This window comes from Pseudophryne corroboree, chromosome 4 (genome assembly GCF_028390025.1).
Source record: "Pseudophryne corroboree isolate aPseCor3 chromosome 4, aPseCor3.hap2, whole genome shotgun sequence".
Lineage (NCBI taxonomy): Eukaryota > Metazoa > Chordata > Amphibia > Anura > Myobatrachidae > Pseudophryne > Pseudophryne corroboree.
The window spans coordinates 685,842,858-685,868,981 of NC_086447.1; the positions used below are offsets into that span (position 1 = coordinate 685,842,858).

The following is a 26,124-nucleotide window of genomic DNA, read 5'->3' on the forward strand; positions in this document are numbered from 1 at the left end:
GATGACCGTCCCCTGGCCAGGCACCTCTCTCCCTGCAGTGCCTCCCCAGCCACCACAGACATCACCTCCGCCGTGGCAGCTCCGCATGCAGCCGCTCAGCTCCCCCCGCCACCACAGACATCACCTCTGCCGGCCGCCGTGGCAGCTCCCACTGCCGCACGCAGCCGCCCAGCTCCCCTCGCAGCAGCCCAGCTCCCCCCGCAGCTGCTGTCAGCGCACCCGGTAGCCACTGACAGCAGCGGCAGGACAGGACCCCCCATTGAATAGGGGTTGTCGGGTCCATTCCGACAACTGCATGTCGGAATGGACCTGACTCTTATTGAATATACCCCTAATACATGAAATACATAATCAACAAACTTGATGATTCATTGCAATAATGAAAGGTACATCAGAATACAACATGCACCTTTCCTGATTTCTCTCTCTCTGAGCTCTAACCTCACCCACCATGCCACCATGCTGGACCAGTCCCCCGCAATGCCGAAACGCCACACCTGCTGCTGTCAATCACTATTCGCTCACATCCTTCTGGGATGCGAGCGCCTAGTGAAGGGGCACGCGTGCACACTAAAGCCACTGTGCGTTCGCAGACCCTGTTGATGCGAACACGTGGCTGCATCCAGTTCTGAATGACCCCCTAAATCTGTTACAGAATATTCATGTCAATTGTGACCAGAAAGCTGCAAGGAAAAATCTGAAACATCTTGAATGGTCCTTAGGTTCAAGTACACAGAGCATTCATTTTGGAAGCAGTCTCATTTGCTTCATGTTTTGGAACCAGTAATACTACAGGATTATAATCTGTTAACTACTGTATACCACCAAGTGTCCAAATTGAACGAGCAGACCCAACACTAAATTGGGAACAGCCCAGTGGCGTAACTAGAAATTTTTCTCCCCCACGCCAAAAATTTTTTCGGTGCCCCCCCCCCCCCCCATATCCCTCATATCCCCCATATCCCGCATAATTGGCACTTGTAAAGGGACAAACACGCGCGCGGCACCAAAAAGGGGAGTGGCTTTGTTGAAATGGGCGTGGCTTCGCATAAAGGGGCGTGGCATTGCAGGAAAAGACTACCGTATACCCCAGTTTTGCAACCTGCACGCCCAGACGTTAGCCACCACAGGAAAGAAAAATAATCCTGATTCATGCCCCATACATTATTTGTCCTTTTTCCTCCTTATAGTAATGCCCAGTATACATTATGCCACATACTGCAATGGCCCTTAGACATTATGCCACACACAATAATGCACATGACACATTATGCCACACACCGTAATGCCTGTGACACATTATGACAGGAATCGCAATGCCCGTTATACATTATGCTACACACTGCAATGCCCCTGATACATTATAGCACATACAATGTCTGTGACACATTATGACACACACCGCAATGTCCGTGATACATTATGCCACACACTGCAATGACCCTGAAACATTATACCACATACCACAATGCCCGTGATATAGTATACCATACACCGTAATGCCTATGACACATACCGCAATGCCCGTTATACCCTATGCCACACACCGCAATGCCCGTTATACATTATGCCACACTGCAATGCCCCTGAGACATTATACCACATACCACAATGCCCGTGATATAGTATGCCACACACCGTAATGCCTGTGACACATTATGACACACACCGCAATGTCCGTGATACATTATGCCACACACCGTAATGCCCATTACACATTAAGTTCTACAGTAAGGCTTCTAATTACTTTTAAATTACCTGCTCGTTGCCATGGGTTTCATACTCTTGGTTCCATGCACGGTGCCAGGGATTTTCATGCTCAGGGTGTCATGCTCGTTGCCAGGGGTTTCATGCACTGGGTGTCATGCTCGTTGCTAGGGGGTAGTGCTTGTTGCTAGGGCCGTGCTCCCAGTGTCACATATGCCCCCAGTGCCAGGTATTCCCCCACAGTGCCAGGTACTCACATGCCCCCAGTGCCAAATATAGCCCCCCCCCCATGTGCCAGGTACACATATACCCCCCCAGTGCCAGATATTCCCCCACAGTGCCAGGTACTCACGTGCCCCCAGTGTCAAATATACAGGTCGATAAGACTTAGGTCGACAGTGTCTAGATCGACCACTATTGGTCGACAGGGTTTCTAGGTCACAGGGTCTCTAGGTTGACATGTTCTAGGTCGACAGGTTAAAAGGTCAATATGAGTTTTTCACATTTTTATTCTTTTTTTGAACTTTTTCCTACTTTATGATCCATGTGGACTATGATTAGGAACGGTAACCTGAGCACAGCGAGGCACCTTGCCCGAAGGAGACCCGGTGCACTAATTGGGGTTCCCGGTCACTGTACAGCGAAAACAACACCAAAAAAGATTTAAAAACGTATGTCGACCTTTTGACCTGTTGACCTAGACACTGTCGACCTAAGTGTGGTCGACCTTCAATACCATACCCGTTAGAACACATGTTGGTTGTTGCGGCAGCACTAATTTGCCACTCTGAGTGGCCATTTACATAATACAAGAGTGTAACTGCTACTGAGACACCTGGGTTTTGGGATCCCATCTGATCTGCTGCATGGACAGAGCTAACACACAAAATATAGTAGAACTATGGTGATTACACGCATATAGTTAACCAAAACAGTTTATTTAGTTTATAAATCATTTTTTGCTTTAGCAGAGAATTCTTACACATCCTCTTACGTAATATACTCACAAAATCTCTCAGATTGGTAGATATATAGAAATATATGATGGAGTTGCAGGACCCATGTGTTTTTGTGGCCACGATCATGAAAATGGGTGATTTATCAGGGATTGTTTTTTTATGAGTTGTGTTATAATTTGTATACAGATTAAATGAAAAGTCATAGTCATGTTAAATTAATAATCCTCATCTCTGAATGCTAAATATTAATCGCTGTATACTTTACAGTAAAAAAAATAGATTTGCCCATAATCTAACCACACATTTCATATAACATGTAAAAAATTACTTACCATCCAATATAGTTTCACAATATATTTCCCATAGCTGTTATACAGAGGCATGTGCCCCTTCACGGCTTTACAAAGGGCATAGACGTGCTCCCATGGCTTCCATGCCAGCACTGGCAGATCTGCCGATGTGTCTTTCTTATCTGTCACATTTCCATTATATATTCTCCATACGGCACTGATCTCACTAATTATCCATCTCATAAGCTGGGAGGAAACAAATGTCAAAATTCACATTATAAAAGCATTATTATTTAAGGTTTCATAAAGTGCCTTAAAAATAAGTAAAAAAATAGGAATTTAATACCTACCGGTAATTCCTTTTCTCGTAGTCCGTAGTGGATACTGGGATGACATTAGTACCATGGGGGGTATAGATTGGGTCCACTGGAGCCTGGCACTTTAAGAAATCATTAGTGTGTGCTGGCTCCTCCCCTCTATGCCCCTCCACCAGACTCAGTCTAGGAAAACTGTGCCAGAGGAGACAGGCATACCATGAGAGAAGGAAATACAAGGAAAGCGGTGAGGTAAGGAACCAACACACAACAGTAATAAAAGATAGCAGCGCTAACCAGAACAGAGGATTGCTACGCTAACTATAACAAGGAAAGCAACGCTACCCAAACAAGGAACAGGGACAGCAACAGCAGACCCAACCAAGAACACTTACAACCAGGCAAGCAGGAACACGAAGCAATGAGGCGGGCGCCCAGTATCCACTACGGACTATGAGAAAAGGAATTACCGGTAGGTATTACAGTAAATTCCTATTTTCTCTAACGTTCTAGTGGATACTGGGATGACATTAGTACAATGGGAAATTCCCAAAGTTCCCAGAATGGGTGGGAGAGTGCTGAGACCCCTGTAAAACCGCCTGACCAAACTGAAGGTCATCTCTGGCCAAGGTGTCAAACCTATAGAACTTTACGAACGTGTTCAAACCAGACCAAGTAGCTGCACGTCACAACTGTAAGGCCGAGACGCCCCAGGCAGCCGCCCAGGAAGAACCAATCGACCTTGTGGAGTGGGCCTGGATAGAACTCAGTGGCAATGCTGCCTAAGAATAGGCTTGTTGAATGGTCAACCTGAGCCAACAAGCAATTGACTGCTTAGAAGCAGGATGACCAATTTTCGTAGCATCATAAAAGACAAAGGGGGTCATTCCGACCCGTTCGCATGCAGCGGTTTGTTGCTGCAGTGCGAACGGGTCTGGAATGCGCATGTGTGGCGGCCGCACTGCGCACCCCTGTCGCCGGAGAAAGCAGTCGCAGAGCCGACCGCAAGAAGATTGACAGAAAGAAGGCATTCCTGGGCGTCACCAGACCGTTGCCTGCCGTTTTCGGGGAGTGGTGCAGAAAACGCAGGCGTGTCCAGGAGAACAGAGGGCCGATGTCTGACGTCAAAGCCGGCCCCAGCATCGCCGAGATCGTCGCACAGGATAAGTATGTCCAGCGCTACTCTTGTTCTGCTTGAATTTTTTTTAGCTTAGCAGGGCTGCACAAGCAATCACAGCCCTGCTAAGCTAAAATACACTCCCCCATAGGCTTGGGCTAGTTGATCGCAGCAGCAGCAAAAAGTTGCTGGCTGCGATCAACTCAGAATGACCACCAAAAAGCAAGTCTGATTTCCTGTGACGAACCGTCCCCTTGACGTTAATTTTAAAAGCCCTCACAAAGTCCAGGGACTTTGGAGCAACTGATGTGTCAGCCAACAGTGGAACCACTATTGGCTGATTTACGTGAAAGGCCGACACCACTTTTGGCAATAACTGCGGGCGAGTCCTGAGGTCCGCCATATCCATGTGAAATATCAAATACAGGCTCTTACAGAATAAGGCCCCCAATTCTGACACACGACTTGCAGAGGCCAAAGCCAGCAACATGAGGGTCTTCCAACTTAGATATTTCAAGTCCACCCTTTTCAAGGGTTCAAAGTCCACACTGAGATCCCACGGAGCCGTGGGAGGGACAAAAGGTGGCTGAATGTGAAGAACACTTTTTAGGAATGTCTGTACTTCCGGCAGTACTGCTAGTTGTTTCTGCAAGAAGATAGACAGCCAAAATCTGACTTTGATGGAGCCCAACCTTAGGCCCTTATCCACGCCTGCTTGCAGGAAGAGCAGAAAATGGCCCAGTCGAAACTCCGCAGGAGCATATTTTCTACCCTCACACCATGAAACATTTTTCTTACAGATACGGTGGTAATGTTTTAACGTGACCACCTTACGGGCCCAGACCATAGTGGAAATGGATGGGAGACCTTTTCTGGCTAAAATCTCCCTCTCAACTTCCAAGCCATCAAACGTAGCTGCAGTAAGTCTGGATAGACAAACAGTCCTTGTTGAAGAAGGCCCTTGAGAACCGGCAGAGGTCAGGGTTCCTCCAGAGACATGGCAGTAGGTCTGCATACCAGGCCCTTCGAGGCCAATATGGGGCAATGAGAATTGCCCGAACGCTTTCCTTTTTGAGTCTTTTTAGAACTCTGGGAATGAGAGGAATTGGAGGAAACAGGTACAGTATACAAACTGGTAAATTCACGGCACCGTCAGAGCGTCCACTGCCGCAGCCTGCGGATCCCTCGTTCTGGAACAGTAACGATGTAGCTTCTTGTTGAGACGAGAAGCCATCAGGTCTATCTGCGGACAGCCCCACTGGTGAACCAGCTGTTGAAACACCTGAGGGTGAAGGCTCCATTCCCCGGGATGGAGCTTGTACCTGCTAAGGAAGTCCGCTTCCCAATTGTCCATGCCTGGAATGAATATGGCTGAGATGGCCCTTGCGTTTGTCTCCGCCCAGAGGAGTATCCTTGACACCTCTTGCATTGCGGCCCTGCTTCTTGTTGCTACCAGTCGGTTTATGTACGCCACCACCATGGCGTTGTCCGACTGCACCTGGATGGCTTGATTCCGAAGGAGACAGGAGGCTTGCAGAAGAGCATTGTAAATTGCCCTGAGTTCCAGGACATTTATTGGGAGTGTAGATTCCTGACTCGGCCACTTCCCCTGGAACTGGGCCCCTTGAGTCACAGCACCCCAACCCCGGAGGCTGGCATCCATTGTCAGTAGAGTCCAAGACTGGGTACTGAAACTCCGACCCTCCACAAACTGAGAGACTTGTAGCCACCATAACAGGGATATCTGTGTTTTTGGCGACAGAGCCATACTCTGGTGCATGTGCAGGTGAGACCCTGACCACTTGTCCAGCAGATCCAGCTGGAACGGACGTGCATGAAATTTGCCATACTGGATTGCCTCATAGGAGGCAACCATCTTGCCTAGTAAGCGAATGCAAAGATGAACTGAGATCTTGCGGGGTCTGAGCACCGAGCGGATTATAGCCTGGATAGTCCAGTCCTTGTCCATTGGAAGGAATACTTTCTGAGACATCATGTCCAGTATCATTCCCAGAAACTGTATTCTTTGTGATGGTTCCAGGTGAGACTTCTGGAGATTTAGGATCCACTCATGGCCCGTAAGCAGGTTAGTAGTTAAGTCGATGCTGAGTAGCAGACGTTCCCTGGACACCACCTTTATCAAAAGATCGGCCAAATAGTGTACTATGTTGACTCCCATCCTGCGCAACTGCAGCATCATTTACGCCATGACTTTTGTGAATACCCTTGGAGCTGTGGAGAGACCAAAGGGTAAGGCCTGAAACTGGAAGTGGTGGTCCAGTATAGCGAACCAGACGTAAGCCTGATGAGGAGGCCATATGGGGATATGTAGGTAAGTATCCAGGGACAATAGGAACTCCCCCTCCTCCAGACTGGAGACCACCGCTCTCAGGGACTCCATCTTGAATCTGAACACACGTAGATACGGGTTCGAGGATTTTAGGTTCAATATGGGCCGCACCAAACCGTCCGGTTTTGGTACAACAAAAGGGCTGGAGTGAAAACCCCTGTTGTGCAACGGAGGAAGAACTGGGACAACAACCCGTTTGTAGTAGTTTTTGAGTGGCGTCTTGCAAAGTAACTCTTGCTACAGGTAAAGCTGGTAAGCCTGACTTGAAGAATCTGGAAGGAGGTAGTGCTTAAAATTCCAACCGGTACCCCTGGGATATGAGGTCCCTCACCCAAGGATCCCAGTAGGACTGTGCCCACACATGGGCGAAGTGTTGAAGGTGCGCACCTACCTGAAATTCACCCTACTGCTGGGGCCAAGCACCACATGGAGGGCTTAGTGGATGAGGATCCGGAGGCCTGGTCCAGATATCCAGCAGCCGCTGGTTTATGGGACTTACCACGAGTTCCTCTAGCAGCATTTGAGGCGCCTCTGGCTCTGCCTTTGAATCGGACCACACGAAAAGGAATGCAGAGAGGGCCCAGGGTAGAGACGTCTAGCAGGAGGTGCAGCCAACGGCAAATATGTAGACTTACCCATCGTCGCCTGACAGATCCACTTGTTCAGTTATTCCCCAAACAAGGCATCCCCTGTAAAAGGAAGATTCTCTACATCTTTCTTGGAATCCACATCGGCTGACTAGTTTCGCAGCCACAGAGCCCTGCGAGCCAAGACCGCCACCACTGTGGAACAGCCATTTATGAGACATAGGGCCTAATTCAAAGTTGATCGCAGCAGCAAATTTGTTAGCAGTTGGGCAAAACCATGGGGGTCATTCCGAGTTGATAGCTCACTAGCAGTTTTTAGCAGCCGTGCAAACGCATTGTCGCCGCCCACCGGGGAGTTTATTTTCGCTTTGCAGAAGTGCGAATGCCTGTGCAGCAGAGCGCCTGCAAAATCTTTTTGTGCAAAACAAGACCAGCCCTGTAGTTACTCTTCGTGTGCGTTGATTCTAACGTTGGAGGGTTGGCTTTTGACGTCACACACCCGCCCAGCGTTCGCCTAGCCATGCCTGCGTTTTCCCTGGCACGCCTGCGTTTTTCTAAGCACTCCCTGAAAACAGTCAGAAACGCCCCTTTCCTGTCAATTTTCTTGCGGCCGCCAGTGCGAATGAAAATGTGCTAGAACCTGTGCAAAACCACAAAAGCCTTTGTACCCGTACGTCGCGCTTGCACATTGCGGTGCCTACGCATGTGCATAAATGCCGATTTATAGCCTGATCGCTGCGCTGCGAACAATGGCAGCTAGCGATCAACTCGGAATGACCCCGCATGTGCACTGCAGGTGGGGCAGATATAAGATTTGCAGAGAGAGTTAGATTTGGGTGGGTTATAATGCTTCTGTGCAGGGTAAATACTGGCTGCTTTATTTCTACATTGCAATTTAGATTTCAGTTTGAACACACCACACCCAAATCTAAAGGCCCCCATCCACTAGTCAGATTTGGGCAGTTTTCTTCAGATTTCGATGCATCTGACCGTCATATCTGAAGAAAAGTGTCACATTGGATGGCTCTTCCGATCCAATGCTCACTCCCGTGTCAGATATGTCTGAACTACAGATCTCTGAGGCTGCCCCAACTATTTATCTGAATCTGAAGAAATCAGGTGCACATCGGATTGTTTTTTTTACTTCAGATGTATCTGATCAGATTCATCTGAAGCGTCACTTGACTGGCATCTCCCTGACCACTCCCACCCACCAAGAGGGGGAACAGCGGCAGCAGCAGAATCAGATCAATCGCATGTAGCATGTGTGCATCAGATATATCTGATGCGATCTGGCACATGATATATTGCATCAGATATATCTGAAGTGAATGTAATGAAAATTAAAGCCAGGGTCTGATCTGATTCCCGGGAGAGTTCAAGAGAAATCTGATGCTATCTGCAGTTCAGACAAGTCTGAGTAGTGGATGGCCACCTTAACTCTTTCTGCACATGTTATATCTGCCCCCCTGCAGTGAAACAGCACAACAACCCCAGACTGCCCGAATGGAGTGACAGAGAGGACTGGAACCAGCACACAATACCTCAGTCGGAACAGTGCTCCGCTGGATATACATATATATATATATATATATATATATATATATATATATAAATAAAATAGGGGGGGGGGGGAGGGGATAGGGATACCGGCGACTAATGTGGCTAAAAGCCCGTGTTTTAAAAAATGTTTGTTTTTTTAAATTGAAAGCCAAAAAATATATAAAAGCAAAAAGTTTTTAATACATGAGAAGTATTGAGACGAAACGCGTTGGGCCTGTACTGACCACCCAGTGTTTTCAAGCTAAGTTCATTTCCTACCTTTTATCCTTTTTATGTTTTTGTACTTTGAAGTAAAAACAAAGATTTCATATAAAACAAACATTTTTTACTCTCATGTATTAAAAACTTTTTGCTTTTATATATTTTTTGGCTTTCAATTTAAATTTTTTTTTTTTTTAAACACGGTCTTTTAGCCATATTAGTCGCCGGTATCCCTATCCCCGTGTTTTATGCATTTTTAACAACATTATACCATTGTTGTATTTTTAGGGTTTGGCTGAAACCTTTTTATAAGGGAAAATGGGCTTTTAGTATTTTTGTGTGGTGAAACTTTTAACGTTTACATAGCCTTACTGAGACTTTCAATTCACAAGTGGCGCTGTACTACTGTCTTGTGCATATATATATATATAGTCCTCCAATTCAGTTGGCACTCTGGTCCTAAAAACACAGCTTCCCCCAGTGGGGGATAGGTTTTGATTTATTTCTATATTTAATCTATACGTTATATGTGCTGTATTTGCCATATATATTGTATTAGTAGGTATGCTTCAATACTCTGGAGTATATATATATATATATATATATATATACGTTCACCATACTGTTAATATGTACACTATCACTATGGTATCTGTTACATTATTCTTGTGGTGGATATCTATGCTAAATGTGTTGATTATGTATGTTATATTTATGTTATTATTTTGTTTTTTCAGCGCTGCCCGCCTGTGTGTACAGGGCGCCTGCAGCCGCGTCCCCATGGCAACCCCGGGGCTGGAGCGCAAGCCGGCTGCTGCTATGGCAACAGCCGGAAGTCACGGCCAGGAAGTGTGTTATTGTGCAGAGAATGGGACTGCAAGTGCGCCCAGGTGCGGGTGAGCGGCGCTGATCAGGGAGAGTTAAGACGGGGGACATTTTTTCTGTGTTTGTTTTGTCTGGTGTCTGGAGGAAGGAGCAGCAGCTCCGAAACGTTACACTATTAAATGTACCAGCGTTTTCTTCATTTACTAAACCCTGTGAGTGCCGTTTATATCGCGTTTGGAGATATATATATATATATATATATATATTTTTTTTAATATTTTTTTTTATTATTATTATTTTTTTTAACACGGGAGCGCTGTCACCGCCGTTTATATGCTTCCCCCTCTCTATAAAACCCCCTGGTACCAGGACAATTGGTGATTCAGCGGGTTCTGTGGAGGAGCAGCTCCAGCATGGCAGTCAGCAGCAGCAGAAAATGGCGCTTTTCAGCCTCTGGTCCCGCTCTCCAAGAAGCTCCGCCCCCTCAATGGCGCGCGGTCCCTTACATATTATACTGGCTGTAAAATACAGAATCTGTAAAAAAAAGTAGCTTAATAACCCCCTTACGTTAGCGCCAGTCTGGGGTCCGCAGCAGGCACCGCAGCTCGCAGCCCGGTGACCGCTTCGCCCTAATGCCGCCATTTGTCACCGGGGACCCGCTAACAGAGACCCTGGTGTAATCACTCACCGCACTGCGTCTTCTTACTTCAGCCTCTGTCAGAAAACTCTCTGGAGCTCCAGAGAAATGCACATTTCCTTGGGCACATTTTTCTGAACTGAGTCTGGTGGAGGGGCATAGAGGGGAGGAGCCAGCACATACTAATGATTTCTTAAAGTGCCAGGCTCCAATGTACCCCCACAGTACTAATGTCATCCCAGTATCACTAGGACGTTACAGAAAATGTGTCAGTTTAAACAATTTCTTATACGATTCCATACGATTCTACATACCTCGCTTCCAATTAAATGTTCATTAGCTGACAACAAATCACAGGAGGTTTCATCCTTCACAACCACAGGAGTCTGGGGAAAGGAAAACGAAAAATTGAAGCAGATAGTTTTTTGTTTTATAAAATAATATAAAAATGTGGTCTTGTGGGTAAATTGTACAAGCTGATATATTAACATTTAATAAATGTTACCAACACAATTATTAAGCCATTTATCTCCATTGTTACATGAGTACTTAACCCTAGAACACTAACCTTAAAAAAAAAGAATGTTCTCGCTAAGCATGGGTCTGAGAAATCCAGCTATTTAGACCCACACTGATCAGACTAATCAATGAATATTTATTCTAATAAAGTACACGTTTTAGAACAAGAGAATTATTTATTGAGTACACCATACAATACACATGAGGACCATTGTGTGGTTTGCAAGAGGAAATTGAGCACAACTGGTCGAATGTGTCCACTCCCATAGGCAAATGCAGGGGGGAGGCTTCGGTTGCCTGGAAATCCCCCTCCTCTTGACAAGTGGCCCACCTAAATCTCTCTGCATGTTACAGCTGCCCCACCTGCAGTGCAACGTGGCTTTGCACAATTGCTAACTTTTTTGGTTTACTGACAAACCTGAATATACCCATAATACGATTACTAGAGCTGCCACCACAACAAGCAGTTTATGGGACAGAACAGAGCTGCTGCACACGCCCAGTGGTAGCAACTTCTTCTACCAAATGCACAGCACCAGAGAGTAGCTGCCAAGAAGAAGAGGCAGACGCATTACCATGAGGTGGGAATAATGTGCGTTTACCCAGTGCAGTTCCTACAGGTTCTATTATGTATCTGTATTTATATATTATAGTCACCCCTGGCCGGGGTACCCTGGGGGAGTGGGGACCCCTTCAATCAAGGGGTCCCCCCCCCAGCCACCCAAGGGCCAGGGGTGAAGCCCGAGGCTGTCCCCCCCCCATCCAATGGGCTGCGGATGGGGAGGCTGATAGCCTTTGTTGTAAAAGAAAAGATATTGTTTTTAGTAGCAGTACTACAAGGCCCAGCAAGCCTCCCCCGCATGCTGGTACTTGGAGAACCACAAGTACCAGCATGCGACGGAAAAACGGGCCCGCTGGTACCTGTAGTACTACTACTAAAAAAATACCCAAAAAAAGACAAGACACACACACCGTGAAAGTATAATTTTATTACATACATACACACATACATACATACTTACCTTAAGTTCCCACGCAGGTCGGTCCTCTTCTCCAGTAGAATCCAAGGGGTACCTGTTGAAGAAATTATACTCACGAGATCCAGGGGTCCAGGCTCCTCGGGAAATCCAGGGGTAATCCACGTACTTGACAAAAAAAACAAAACGGTGTCCCGACCACGAACTGAAAGGGGACCCATGTTTGCACATGGGTCACCTTTCCACGAATGCCAGAAACCCACTTTGACTTCTGTCTAAGTGGGTTTCTTCAGCCAATCAGGGAGCGCCACGTTGTAGCACTCTCCTGATCAGCTGTGTGGTCCTGTCCTCACTGACAGGCAGCACACGGCAGTGTTACAATGTAGCGCCTATGCGCTCCATCGTAACCAATGATGGGAACTTTCAGCCCTGCGGTTGACCTAAAGTGACGTCACCGCTGAGCAGAAAGTTCCCATCATTGGTTACAATGGAGCGCATAGGCGCTACATTGTAACACTGCCGTGTGCTGCCTGTCAGTGAGGACAGGACCACACAGCTGATCAGGAGAGTGCTACAACGTGGCGCTCCCTGATTGGCTGAAGAAACCCACTTAGACAGAAGTCAAAGTGGGTTGCTGGCATTCGTGGAAAGGTGACCCATGTGCAAACATGGGTCCCCTTTCAGTTCGTGGTCGGGACACCGTTTTGTTTTTTTTGTCAAGTACGTGGATTACCCCTGGATTTCCCGAGGAGCCTGGACCCCTGGATCTCGTGAGTATAATTTCATCAACAGGTACCCCTTGGATTCTACTGGAGAAGAGGACCGACCTGCGTGGGAACTTAAGGTAAGTATGTATGTATGTGTGTATGTATGTAATAAAATTATACTTTCACGGTGTGTGTGTCTTGTCTTTTTTTGGGTATTTTTTTAGTAGTAGTACTACAGGTACCAGCGGGCCCGTTTTTCCGCCGCATGCTGGTACTTGTGGTTCTCCAAGTACCAGCATGCGGGGGAGGCTTGCTGGGCCTTGTAGTACTGCTACTAAAAACAATATCTTTTCTTTTACAACAAAGGCTATCAGCCTCCCCATCCGCAGCCCATTGGATGGGGGGGGACAGCCTCGGGCTTCACCCCTGGCCCTTGGGTGGCTGGGGGGGGGGACCCCTTGATTGAAGGGGTCCCCACTCCCCCAGGGTACCCCGGCCAGGGGTGACTAGTTGGATTTTTGATGCCACGGCCGCAGGGCACTATATCAAAGTGACCCCCGGCTGTGGCATTATCTGTCCAGCTAGTGGAGCCCGGTGCTGGTTTTAAAAATACGGGGGACCCCTACTCTTTTTGTCCCCCGTATTTTTGGAACCAGGACCAGGCGCAGAGCCCGATGCTGGTTGCTTAAATATGGGGGAACCCCTGTCAATTTTTTCCCCATATTTCTGCAACCAGGATCGGCTCAAAGAGCCCGAGGCTGGTTATGCTTAGGAGGGGGGACCCCACGCAATTTTTTTTAATAAAATAACAACTTTCCCACCCCTTCCCACTGATATACATGCACGGATCTCATGGATCCCTGCATGCCTATCCAATCACGGAAAAAAAAAGTAGGTCTGTTTTTTTTTAGCACTTTTTTACGAGTTGTAATTTTTCACGGCAGTGTTTGTTTGTTTTTTGCTTTGCACTTCTTAGTAAATGACCGAGATTCATACTTAAACAGCCGCGTTTTGACCGATGGTGTATTCATTCGTAATTTTTTACCTGAACTTGCAAAAAATTACGAATGCCCTCATCACTGCCGTGATTAGTGCTTAGTAAATTACCGAGATGACACTTTGATGAAAAAACGGCATCTCGGTCAAAATCGGGAGCTTAGTAAATTTCCCCCAATATGCCCCCCAGCAGTGCCAGCTACACGATAGTATTCACTTTTTAGGGCAGGGAGGGCACATTTTTAAGTTAGGAGGGCACAATGATGTGCATACTGTAATGCTTGGTGTTCATCTACATACATGGTAAAGCACGGACAGTGCGCGCCGAAGGCGCGCAGCAAAAATTTAGGGGCGTTGCTTCGTGGGGAAGGTGCGTGGCCACATAATAGTGGCAATTCGCATTACACCACACAGTAGTGCAGTTAATACACACTGCACCAGGTAGAACCTCCTAGACACTTTGCGCCAGGCAGAGCACGTTAGACACTTTGCGCCAGGCAGAGCACGTTAGACACTTTGCGCCAGGCAGAGCACGTTAGACACTTTGCCTAGCCACAGACGCCTAGCGGGAACACTACATGATATGCTCCCCAGCTGTGCCAGCTACACATGACATGCCCCCCAGCAGTGCCAGCAACACATGACATGCCCCCCAGCAATGCCAGATACATAAATGGCCACACAGTGCCAGATATGTAGATACAGAAAAGCCCCCACAGTGCTAGATAAATGCCCCCACAGTGCCAGATAAATGTCCCCACAGTGCCAGATAAATGCCCCCACAGTGCTACATAAATGTCCCCACAGTGCCAGATAAATGTCCCCACAGTGCCAGATAAATGCCCCCACAGTGCCAGATAAATGCCCCCACAATGCCAAAATGTCCCCATAGTGCCAGATAAATGCCCCCACAGTGCCAGATAAATTCCCCCACAGTGCCAGATAAATGTCCCCACAGTGCACAGTGCCAGATAAATGCCCACAGTGCCAGATAAATGCCCCCAGTGCCAGATAAATGTCCCCACAGTGCCAGGTAAATGCCCACAGTGCCAGATAAATGTCCCCACACTGCCAGATAAATACCCCCACAGTGCCAGATAAATGTCCCCACAGTGCCAGATAAATGCTCCCAGTGCCAGATAAATGTCCCCACAGTGCCAGGTAAATGCCCCCACAGTGCCAGATAAATGCCCCCAGTGCCACAGTGCCAGATAAATGTCCCCACAGTGCCAGATAAATGCCCCCAGTGCCAGATAAATGTCCCCACAGTGCCAGGTAAATGCCCCCACAGTGCCAGATAAATGCCCCCAGTGCCACAGTGCCAGATAAATGTCCCCACAGTGCCAGATAAACGCCCCCACAGTGCCATCCATAAATGATTCACTCAGCCGCCCCCCCCCAAATACCTGCGGCGTTGGAGGGGGAGGAGTACTGCTGTCCGGGTGCGGCAGTGCAGGTCCGGGTGCGGGGGTGCTGGCGGGCGGGCGGCCAGGAAGCTTCCAAGTCCAAGGCGCTTGAGTGCGCTGTGCGCGCTGCGCGGCACCTGCGTCTGACGTTAGACACCGGCGCCGCTCAGCGCGTATAGCGCACTCAAGTCACACGATGCTGCAGAGCAGGGCCGGCTCCATGTTCGAATATGGCGGCGCCAGCGCGCGCGCCCATTAAGGGTGGCGCCCTGCGCGGCCGCTCTATTCGAACATGCCTAGAGCCGGCCCTGATATAGACCATCTGTATATTCAGTGTATAATAAGACCAATGTGTACATATATCCAGGGTCAGTACTAGGTGCCTAATTCAGACCTGAGCGCTAGGCTGCGTTTTCGTGCAGCCTGCAATCAGGTCTGAACTGCGCATGCATCACAATGCGCAGGCGCGTCGGTCCGCAGCGCCGGGGAGCGTTGGGCAGCAATGGGATGGTGCGAGAAAAGCGATCGCACAGGCGATCGCAAGGTGACTGACAGGAAGAGGCCGTTTGTGGCTGGCAACTGACCGTTTTAGAGGAGTGTCCGGAGAAACGCAGGAGAGACCAGGCATTTGAAGGGAGGGTTTCTGACATCAGCTCCGGCCCCGATCATCGCACTGGAAGAGTAAGTCCTGGTCTGTGCAGAGACTGCACAAACTTCTGTATATGCAGCTCTCCTGCACATGCGATTGCACCCCTGCACAGCGAATTCCCCCTCCCCCTGTAGGCGGGGACTACCTGATCGCAGGGATGCAAAAAACGCACCCTAGCGATCAGGTCTGAATTAGGCACTAGGTTGTACCAATCCCCCAGATTCCTGCACTTGCTCCAGTTCTCTGCAGAGTAGAAGACTGTGGAATGCATTTGGAAACCACCCTCTAGAAATCCTGCATTTGCCCTTGACTCCTCTTTTGGTGTTGTTGTATGTTGCTATTATATTTCTCATTTGTAGGCATGACGTCTTTTGCAGAGTGCATTGTAAATAGCAGGACAACACATTTTGGTAATTTTGGATAAAATGAAATCGTAGTCTGAGAGACCCGACTTCTCTATAACAGCTAAACTATCAACATTCCCAAAATTTTCATCTCAAGCTGATATAGATTTAATATTATAGTAAAATACTGAAGATATCAGATTTGTAAAAAAATTTTATAAATGTGAATAATGTTTGGCTCTGACAGACACATGGTTAGTACTACAGGGTTAAAGAAAATGCTGTTTTACAAGCTGATTTAAAGATGGACGCAGCTGCTGTATGAAAATATGCTAATGCTGCAGGAGGTGTCAGAAGGTAAAAGACGACCACTGCCGACATCATTACTGTGACCGACATACAATAAAGACAGCATTTTAGTGACTGCCCCACAATACTGAATTTATAAAAATGGATATAATTCTCAGAGTGAGAGGCAATCTATAAAACATCCCTGATTTGTGACAGGAGAGGTAATGCCCTATATGCCATTAGTGATCCTAAATATATAACATGGTGATGACATAGATTAGTTGGCCACTGGTTACTACTACTTGGGCCTCATGAACAGTGCCGTAACTAGGTGTGTGCTAGCGGTGCGTTGCACACAGCACATGTGCACTGGGGGCACATCCGCTAGCACACACAGGAAGCGGGCAAGCAGGGTACTAGTATTTACCCTGTCGGCGCCGCCGTCCCCCATCGCTGCAGCACATAGGCTTCCCGTCGCTGCCGCATCCGAGTCCCCATCCATGATGCTGGTCGCCGCCCACAATGTCACCTGCCCTTACCAGTGGAGGTGCCTGTCCCTGCCAGCGGAGGTTCATGGCCCTGTGGCCGCCCGCGATGATGACTGACCCCGCTGGCGGAGGTTTCTCTCACCGCAGGCGGAAGTGCCTATACCCACCCATGGAGGTGCCTGTCCCCACCAGTGGAGTTGCATGGCCCTGTGCCGCCCGCGATGCTGCCTGACGGATGACTTCTCCCTGAGCTGGTCTCATCTGCACCTCTCCTCCGGCTCCCATCTACACAGCAGCCTCTCTCCTGACCACGTGGTTTACTCATTTAGCTCTCCGACTCCAGCAGCCCCACGGTACCACCTCCACACCGCACAGTCAGGAGAGAGGCTGCAGTGTAGATGGGAGCCGGAGGAGCTGGTTATCTATGGCAGCTTTCCAGTCACACTCACTCCGGCTGCCCGTTCTGCATGAGACTGCTGTCAGCGCCGCAGGGTCATCTCTATATGGCTATGGCCCCATACAGTTACCAGAACCCCACTGGAGAGGAAATTTATCTCACAAAAGATAGTGTGCAGACATTTAGGGGCCAAGTCAATTGTTTTGGACATCTAAAAATCAAATCTAAATGGGACTCTTTAGATGTACAAACAATTGTCACTATTCAATTGTGTTTGGGCACCCATGCACTTCGCACATGTCGCACCAAATAGACCGGGTTTAGCTGCCTAAATGCATCTAAACTCCCTGCTTTGGGCGTCCAAAGTGTTAATTTGACATACATTTTTTCTCTCACCTCAGGAGGCAGCGAGGAAAAAATGTCAGAGCCGCGGCTACTGGGCGTCTAAATGGAGCAACAATTGAATTGCTCCATGAATTGCTCCATTTTGCTCCTCCCCATCCCCACCCCCCCACCCACATCCTAGTGTAACCCGTAAAGAAAAACAACTGAATCGGCCCCGATGTGATGTACAGACTCAATGATCCCTCCCAACCTTTAAATATTTTCCCCTCTCATCCCCACCCTTTATACAGTATATTAAATTAAGCTCTCACCCCCACACTATAAAAATGATTGAATGATTTTCTCCCCCTATACTGATCTCTGAGCTGGCTTGCGGGTCCCAACACAGTCAGGCAGATTCAGAATCCAACTCCAGTCTCCCAAGTCCCGCACCTCGTCTCCTTCTTGGGGGATGAGATGTTATGACGTCTCATACCCCAGTGTAGTAGCATAGCGCCATCACTGGTTCTGCCGGAGGAAGGGAACAAGCATGGCTGTGGGTATATACACACAGGTGCAGGAGTTGGAGATGATTCTACTATAGATATATAAGTGCAGCAGCCTGTACATACACAGAAATCCATAGAAGGCGGCACTCAGGAGACTGCAGAGTACAGTAGGTGACGAAATCGGTGCTATTTATTATCAATGTTTCGGAGCATAGCGGCCCCGTCTTCAGGGTGTGTGTCCTGAAGACGGGGCTGCCGTGCCCCGAAACGTTTACTATATATATATATATATATATACATATATATATATATATATACACACATATTGATATATACATGAATTATGTGACTATATAAAAACCCAGAGCAGAAATTAAATTGGTTATATAAAAAATATATAATATAACAGCCTGTCTTACTTACTTTTGCTAATGTCAAAGACAGGCTGTGATGACACATGTACACAACAGGAGAGAACCTAAACTTTACTTTCTCGATCACTCTCCTCTGAATACACAAGCTCAAGACAATGACAGGGATCCCACCTCTTCCCTGCAGCTTGCGCGTGCAGCCAGTCACGGAGCCATGGCTGCAGGCAGCATAAGTTACTATTGGACAGGTTGGTCTGTTGCTCGGCAGCAGCAGTCCATCTCATGGTCAGCAGGGAGCCAGAAGCACTGAGTGTACGGCGGATCGGATCTGCGATGGGTGGCCCATTCAGATAGGGGGGGGCGAATATGAAATACAGTGGGGGGGGGGTGATGCAACCGCGGGGTGAGGAGTGTATTCGCGCGCGCGGGAGTGTAATATGCGAGATACAATTGCTTTGGTAAAATGTGGGGTTAGATCGCGGAAGGCTGACTACACAAGGGTGTGCTGTTGTGGTGCAGCCAGAAATATGTCAGGCGTTATCGCGGGCGGCAGGGGGACGACTCGGGGAGGATTGTTAAAGGAGAAATGACAGTGCTATACACAGGAAGAGCCGGCTTATCACCAGCAAGCACGCTGCCACTCATGCTGTCAGTGCCGGCTGACTGTTGGGCGGCCGCGGCATCCCTGCTCCTTATGTATTAAGGAAGAGGAGGAACAGTGAGCACAGCTAAAAGTCATTCATTCGCAGTGTGCTGCCGTGCAGCGCCGCCATCTAGTCACCAGCGCCCATAGGCAGCTGCCTGAAGCTGCCTAATGGTGGTGCCGACCCTGGCTCAAGAATATCCCTGTATTTAGCACCATCCATCTTTCCCTCGACTTGAAACAGTTTCCCAGTCCCTGCTGCTGAAAGACATCCCCACAGCATGATGCTACCACCACCGTGTTTCACTGTGGGGATGGTGTTCTTGGGGTGATGGGATGTGTTGGGTTTACGCCAGACATAGCGTTTTCCTTTGGGGGCCGAAAACTTCAATTTTAGTCTCATCTGACCAGAGCACCTTCCTCCATACATTTGGGGAGTCGTCCACATGCCCTTTGACAAACTCAAAACATGCCTTCTTATTTTTAACACTAAGTAATGGCTCTTCCATAAAGCCCAGCTCTATGGAGTGTACGGCTTATTGTGGTCACATGTGCAGATACACCAGTCTATGCTGTGGAACTCTGCAGCTCCTTCAGGGTCTCTGTGCTGCCTCTCTGATTAATGCCCTCCTTGCCTTCGGTCTGTGAGTTTTGGTGGCCAGCCCTCTCTTGGCAGGTTTGTTGTGGTACCATGGGTGTCATTCTGACCCGATCCCACACTGCAGTTTATCGCAAAGGTACGATCGGGTCAGAACTGCGCCGGCGCCGCGGTGCCCCGGTGCATGGCAGATGGCCGAAGGCTGTCGGGCCGCTACGATCGCCTCTGCCTGGTTGACAGGCAGAGGCGGTTGCTGGGCGAGGGGGTGGTCCGGCCAACGCAGGCGTGGCTGGACCAAACGGGGGGCGCTGAGTAGCACCTGGCCAGCACGCTAAAGCTGCGCTGTTTGGGAGCTAATTTTGAAGTGCAAAGGCATCGACCGCAAGGAGATTGACAGACAGAAGGCGTACCTGGGCGGATCCGGACCATTGCCTGGCGTTTTCGGAGAGTGGTAAGGAAAACGCAGGAGTGTCCAGAAGAACGGAGGGTGGATGTCTGACGTCAAAGCCGGCTCCTTCATCGCACAGATCATCGCACAGGGTAAGTTATGTCCAGGGCTGGTCTAGTTGCACTTGAAATTTTTTTAGCTTAGCAGGGCTGCACAAGTGATCGCAGTCCTGCTGAGCTAAAATACACTCACCCATAGGCGTGGACTAGTTGATCACAGCAGCAGCATAAAGCAGCTGGCTGCGATCAACTCAGAATGACCACCATAGAACCACGTTCTAACGACAGGAGAAGGGACTAGCGGCTAATACCATAAAAACCCAAAGAAGCTAAGTGCGTCAGGGTTGGTTGTACCTCGCAGAAAGATATTTAACTATGGTAAGTCTACCATAAATCTCCTTTTCTGCAGCGGGGTACACTGTGTTCCACAGGGAATACATCGGGAATACATCGGGAATGTCCTACAGCAGTTCCTCAAGGGAGGGGACGCACCTTAGTGGGTATGAGAACCCGGTGTCCAAAGGAAGCCATCCTGGGAGGCGAAAGTATCAGAGGCATAGAACCTAATAAACATGTTCACTGAGGACCATGTAGCCGCCTTGCACAATTGTTCTGCGGACGCGCCACGATGGGCTGCCCAAGAGGGTCCAACAGACCGAGTAGGATGGGCTTTAATGGGAGTCCAGCCTGCGCATAATCTTGTGCAATCACCATTCTAATCCATCTGGCCAAGGTTTGCTTATTCGCAGACCAGCCATGTTTGTGGAAACCAAACAGTACAAAGAGGGTATCTGACCTCCTGATGTGTCCTTTCCACATATATACGGAGAGCCCGTACCACATCAAAAGACCGTTGTTTGGAGGACAATTCGGAAGAGATGAAGGCTGGAACCACAATCTCTTGATTAAGGTGAAAAGATGACACCACCTTAGGTAAATAACCAGGGCGAATTCTAAGAATTGCTCGTTCACAATGAAATATCTAAAAGGGTGGATGACAGGACAAAGTGCCTAAGTCTGACACCCGTCTAGCAGAGGCAATAGCCAGCAGAAACAGTACCTTGGCTGTGAGCCATTTAAGGTCCACTGACTCAAGAGGTTCAAATGGAGACTCTTTCAGGGCATTCAGGACAACAGACAAATCCCATGGAGCCACAGGAGGGACATAGGGAGGCTGAATCTGCAGTACGCCCTGAGTGAATGTATGAACATCAGGTATAGATGCAATTTTTCTCTGAAACCACGCCGACAAGGCAGGTATGTGAACCTTGAGGGAGGCCAGACGAAGTCCTAAATCCAGGCCTTGTTGCAAAAAAGTCAGAAGTCTGGAAGTACTAAACTTAGAAGCATCGTAATTCTTAGCAGCACACCAGGTGAAGTAAGAATTCCAGACCCTATAATAAATCCGTGCAGAAGCTGGTTTGCGGGCCTTTAGCATAGTTTGGATAACCACCTCGGAGAATCATTTGGCCCTCAGGAGTGAAGCTTCAAGAGTCACGCCGTCAAAGCCAGTCTGGCCAGGTCTGGGTAGACACAAGGGCCCCGAACGAGGAGGTCTGGGCATTGAGAAAGCAGAAGAGGACGCTCTATCGATAGACCCTGCAGGTCTGAGAACCAATGCCATCTGGGCCACGCTGGAGTGACTAGAAATAGTATTCCTCCTTCTTGCTTGAACTCCTGTAGTACCCTGGGCAGAAGTGACACTGGAGGGAACATGTAGGGCAGCCGAAAGTTCCATGGAATTGCCAGTGCTTCCACGAATGCTGTTTGAGGATCCCTTGTTCTTGAACTTTGTGATTGTGTCGTGACGCCATCAGGTCTACGTCTGGTAGACCCCACTTGTCCACTAGGAGTTGAAAGACTTACTGATGAAGAATCCACTCTCTGGCGTGCACGTCGTGACGACTGAGGAAATCCGCTTCCCAGTTGAGGACTCCCAGAATGAACACAGACGATATTGCTGGCAGATAGTGTTCCGCCCAATGAAGGACTTTTGACACTTCCATCTGTTAGGATCTCCTGCTCTGTGCTGCCACGTCGCCATGGCAACCGGGAGGCAAGTGTTAGCGAAGTAACCTGAGCGCTGCTGATACTCCGGTCCGGGTTTTTACTGTGTAGTGGTTACAGGCTCTGTGCACGGCAGGGAATCCGGCGCTGGTTTTGTGTTCACAGTCTGTGAGGTCTGAGTGGGGCGTGGACAGCACCTGCTATATAAACCATCCTCTCAGGCTAGGCAAATGCTGCTGAATCTTTGTCTGTTAGTCAGTTCCAGAGAGTTAGCTAGTACTGTGTGACTTTGTATTTACTTGTTGCTTACTGCGAATAGGCCTTGGGATTCGGTACTTCATTCTGCCAATCCGGACCTAGCAGTAAGACTGGAGTCAGTTGTTTGACCTGCTGGGGTTCTTTTGCTATTCTGTGAACCCAGCAGGTTTGTGGCTGTACTCTCAGACCTGCTTGCTTAATCCTCCCTCACTGTGCAGGGCGTCCAGGTGTCAGTTTAGTGGCAGTAAGCTGAACCTGTGCCCTGCAAGTGGGGGTTAGGATTGTGGATACTCTCCTTGTGTATATATTTCTATCTCTGACCAAGGAGTTTATTCCCACACCCGTTGGTAACCCTTTGGGGTTTTTTCTGTTGCTCTTAGCAACATCATTTCAGGTGCTCCACATGTGAAATCACTACACATCGCTTCATTGTCCGCTCTACTCCATCTGAGCATTCCTGACACTAGGGAGACACCCAATTCCTGAGCCTTTGGGCTTCTCCGTTCACTTTGTGTTTATTAGCTATTCCATCACCTCCTGTGTATGTTATGTTATACTGTCTGTGAGTTCGTTTGCTTCGCTTCCCTCTCTGTTCATACACCGGTATACTCCTGTTAGCACTGGTGTGCGTAACGCCATCATTGCCATGCGGCTTCGAGTGCTGCCTTGATGATTTATGTATGCCACAGTGGTGGCATTGCCTGATTGTACTTGAACAGGCCTGTTCTGTATCAGAGGCAGAGCAAGAGTCAAAGCATTGAACACTGCCCACAATTCCAGAATGTTTATCGAGAGGGGAGATTCCTCCTTGGTCCACCGACCCTGGAGAGAGTGTTGCTCCAGCACTGCACCCCAACCCCTCAAACTGGCGTCCGTAGTCAGTAGGACCCAGTTGGGGATCCAGAAGGGACTGCCTCTGCTCAACTGCTGGTCCTGTAGCCACCAGCTCAGTGACAGATGAACCTCCAGAGTCAAAGGAGATCATGTGAGACCTGATCCGATGAGGTTGGCCATCCCACTTGGAAAGGATTAACCTCTGCAGGGGGCGGGGATGAAATTGAGCGTATTCTACCATGTCGAATGCCGACACCATGAGGCCTAGAACTTGCATCACCGAGTGTATCGACACTCTTGGGTGAGAGGAGGATGTATCTGATCCTGTCATGAAGTTTCAGGACTTTCTCTGGAGACAGAATCAGTCTTTGGCTGTGTGTGTCCAGCAGCGCCCCCAGGTGCACCATGATCCGAGCAGGGACCAGCGAGGACTTCTTCCAGTTGACGAGCCACCCGTGGGCTTGTAGGAAGCGTACCGTCAGTTGCAGATGACTGAGGAGGATATCTTGGGAGTTTGCCAGAATTAGCAAGTCATCTAGATACCGCAGGATCCTGAGCTTGTTACTATCTGGATTTTCTTTTCTTTTTCTTTTTACATTTTTACCTACCTTTGTGCAAGTGGTTTTCCAAATATTCCTCTTTGCCATTTTTATTCCATTGTTGCATGTGCTGTTGCATATGTTTTTTTCTTACTGTATGTCCCCTGTCATCATTTTTTCCCATGTACTGTGAATAAACATTTGTAACCCCCTTCCTCTATTTTTGTTGTGGGAGTTACAAATTTTTTTGGGGACAATGGAGAACTACTAGATCCAAGCAGGAAACACCATTCCCTATTTGGAACCTTAAAGATACCTTTATGGGAGTCATCTAGTATCTCAAACTGTGAGTTGGGGTACGCCATATTGGATAATCATTTGTTCACCTTAAGGAGAGAAAGATACCTTGATGGGTTTTGCACCTTCCTTCTGAGTGTGAGTGTTGGGGTACGCATCAGTATTGCTCATTACAACTTGGTCTGGTTGAATTTCTTGAGACCCACACTGGGTGTAACACAAGTGGTAGAAGCCAGTATCTTAAAAAGAAACCCTGATGTGCTTTATGGTCCCCGTTCAAAGTGTGAGTGGGGTACGCTTTGGAATCACTTTAGCTAGTTAGAGGTACTTAAGTCATACCTCACTAAACTTCAATAGGGTTAATAGAACGTACTACACATTGGTTGTCTTTTGTTATTTTTTTCATGTCATCTTGTTTGGAGTTTTCGTGGTTTGATCTGTGAGTTGGAATATACTATACCAGGACCGGCACTTTCACTCTAAGAAGAAAAAGATACCTTGATAGGCTTCACATCTGCCCTCCTAGTGTGAGTGTTGGGGTACGCATCAACTTCCTACATCTAAGATCTATATAATTCACAGCTTTGCTTGGTTGAACCCCTTGAGATCCACACTGGGTGTATAAAAAACGGTAGAAGCCACCATTCCTATAAAAGAAACCTTGATGTGCTTATATATCCCCGCTTAAAGTGTGAGTGGGGTACGCTTTGGATTCTGTTTAGTCTTCTATAAAAAAAAGCCTCTAAAAAGGCACTAATACTTACCTTGTTATTACATAAGACTTACTACACATTGTTTTTTTATTACGTCTGTTTTATTCCATATTGGAGTCTCCATACCTAAATGGTCTGAACCAAAGGAGAACATCAGATAAAGAAAACATCTCACCCAACCCAAAAGGAACGTTTTGGTGATATTGTACTAATGATTTTTAGCGCTTGTGATGTATTGCTGTTTTCAAAATTCTGTTTTTTGTATGTATATCTAAATGTGGTGACATTTATTTGAAATCTGTCACATCTAAGCTGCTTAGCGCCAGTAAGGACTGCTCCCTAAATACATTTATTCAGTTACCGCAGGATCCTGACTCCCTGGCGATGGAGATGAGCCGTCATCACGGCCGTAACCTTGGTGAAGATCCGAGGGGCCGTGGCCAGTCCAAACGGCAGAGCCTGGAATTGATAGTGAAGGATGTCAATAGCAAACCGCAGATATAGCTGATGCGATATGGCAATAGGCATATGCAGGTAAGCATCTTGTATATCCAGGGATATCATATAGTCTCCTGTTTCCATGGCCAGTACAATTGAGCGCAGTGTTTCCATACGAAACTTGGACACTCTCACAAACTTGTTCAGTGATTTGAGGTTGAAAATAGGCCGGAAAGACCCATCAGGTTTCGGGATTAGAAACAGGGTCGAGTAGTATCCTCTGCTACTCTAGGACAGAGGTACCAGCACTACCAATCCTATATCCAGGGGGAGGCCTGTCCCATCATGCAGCAGGCTTGTCATGAGAAGCAGGCTGACGAGCAGCCCAGGATTGTTAGGCCTTAGTGGTTGTTGGGAGCACAAGACAATCTCAGGTATGCCTGACCTTCACTTTCCCTTAAGCCCGAAAGCAGGGAAAAGTGGTACCTTTTGCCTTCTGCGGAAGGAGTAGCATTTGGGAGAAAGGCAGTCATAGTAGCTGCCAATTCAGATCCACTTTTTAATTAGGTCTTCCCCAAATAAGATGTCCCCAGTAAAGGAGGATACCTCCAGGTCCACCTTCCATGACCTCAACCACAGAATACGGCGAGCCAGGACAGATTTATTCGACACCTTGGCAGCCAACACACCCGCCCCAGGGGACGCCTCCTGGTATAGAAAAAGATGGAGGTGGTATTGTTAGACAGGAAATGTATGGCATTGTCAGATATATCCTCGGGCAGCTCTTCCTCTAATGCCTGATCCAGTCATCAATCTATTTTG

At 48.1% G+C, this 26,124-nt stretch overlaps 1 protein-coding gene across 2 annotated transcripts in view; it reads right to left on the minus strand.

The window, feature by feature from the left end:
• Positions 1-26,124, minus strand: part of ADGB (androglobin) — a 943,967-nt gene that overhangs the window by 655,970 nt on the left and 261,873 nt on the right. For both annotated transcript variants that reach the window (XM_063917880.1, XM_063917881.1), the window contains 2 exons: positions 10,865-10,936; positions 2,999-3,202 (listed from right to left, as the gene is read on the minus strand). In XM_063917880.1, the coding sequence (XP_063773950.1) occupies positions 2,999-3,202; positions 10,865-10,936 (276 nt within the window). The remainder of the gene's footprint in view (positions 1-2,998; positions 3,203-10,864; positions 10,937-26,124) is intronic.